General features: G+C 38.3%; 1 protein-coding gene across 1 annotated transcript; it reads left to right on the forward strand.

The window, feature by feature from the left end:
* Window positions 1–201: 201 nt before the first annotated feature.
* SARC_15290 (hypothetical protein) lies at window positions 202–1306 on the forward strand (the record flags this gene model as incomplete). Its single annotated transcript, XM_014290585.1, has 1 exon — window positions 202–1306. A coding segment is annotated over one exon (187 nt), but the record flags the coding sequence as incomplete, so codon positions are not given.
* Window positions 1307–1817: the final 511 nt, after the last annotated feature.

Consider the following 1817-nt stretch of genomic DNA (forward strand, 5'->3'; position numbering starts at 1 on the left):
ACATACATACATACATACATACATACATACATACATACATATATATATTTATATACTTATATATATATATATATATATGTGTGTGTGTGTTTGTTTTCTATATGTTTAACATCTTTTCTGTCCAATTATATATATATATAAATATATATATATAAGTATGTAAGTGTGTGTTTGTTTGTATATTTATATATCCTAAACTACTGTACATTTTCTCGTCACAATAGGTCGCAATGTGGTCAGCATCTTTGACCGCATTGGTTATAAGTGTTTGGAGACCAAACGAGTGCAGCATGAGATGCTGGCTAGTCCTTCGGGAGGCGAGGTTTCCACAGTCAATCTGAACGCTCTTATGAGCAAGCAAGCCGAGAAAAGGAGCAAATGCTGTTGAGTATGGGATAAAATCGCATTCACCTGGGGTTGATGCATGTCTTCATATATATATATTTATATATATTGCGATGGCGACTGGCGACTGGCTACTGGCGGTCGTAAACCGTCGTTTCCATGGTTGCAGGTCCTCGGCACTTAGAAACTAGTCTGGTCAGAAACCACTTCTGTGATAGCACTACTACGACGCCCAGCCGCGCCTCTCCTAGTTTTCCCAGTGGTCTCCACAGTACACATGACTTCTAAGTTCTAGCTGCTATCTCGACGAGGCTTGGGTATGTTCTGGTGAGAGGCTTCGCAGAAATGTGGTTCAGCTGGAATTGGCCAATGAGATCGCTTTGTAGGGTGCGGCACAAGTTTGCGGAAGGGTTCAGGGTTTTCGGGGGCAGGATTTTAGACATGTGACTTGTGAAGTGTCTGGCAAGACCCGCTGGAGGCAGGAAGTATAAAATCATAAATTCGTCGCCGGAGGAGGGGAATTAATATTTTCCTGCTCCGTCTGCTACAGGGTCATGCTTCCAGCGCCCTAGAGAGGTACAGCTTCCGTTGACTATGCAAATAGATACCGATGAGAATGTAATTAGATCAACGTGGTACCGAACTGTTACAGTTGGCGTGGGAGTGAGTGTAACACTGTCAGACGGTTAACGCCCGTACCACTCATCAACCTTCCTGTATCAGTGGCTTCAGTGCGTATAATGCTTTGTAAGCTGTTATAGCACTTTGAATTAAATACGCGAGCTCTTACTATTTAGTAACTGCCTCTTGCTTACACGAACTTGTAAAGGTTTTAGAGAAACTGTCTTTGAGAAAAACACAGGTAGGGCTTCTACACTGATATATTCAAGTATAGTTGGCTACAATTCTGCTGCGGCGTGTCCTTACCTCGGCCTTTCCATAGATTACATAGCACAGTAGCGATTAAAGACCTTCAAATAGGATTGGATTCGCTGGATTGAACACAAAAACTGCGCACCCACTTCAGAAACATATACCAAGATGTGTGTAAACATCCTGCTCAACCTTCGAAGTCAGACAGTTGTTTACCTCATTTGAAACAGAGCCAAACATATCAATTTGTATAGCATCACATAGAAAACGTTATACAACAGGGAACGGAGTTTGACGAAGAAAAATTATCACTGTTTATACCTTAGGCTAGTAGTTTTTTTCGGCCGGCAACACGCAAGTTGGATACTTTCACTTCCACGCACAATACGTCAATATATATATCCTTTACTTATAAAAGTGAATATCATAACATACACACAAACACAAACACACACACACGCATATATATATATATATATATATATATATATATATATATATATATTATATATATATATATATATATATATATATATATATATATATATATATATATATATATATATATATATATATATATATATATATATATATATATA

The sequence above is a fragment of the Sphaeroforma arctica genome (genome assembly GCF_001186125.1).
Source record: "Sphaeroforma arctica JP610 unplaced genomic scaffold supercont1.5886, whole genome shotgun sequence".
In the NCBI taxonomy this organism is placed as follows: domain Eukaryota; class Ichthyosporea; order Ichthyophonida; genus Sphaeroforma; species Sphaeroforma arctica.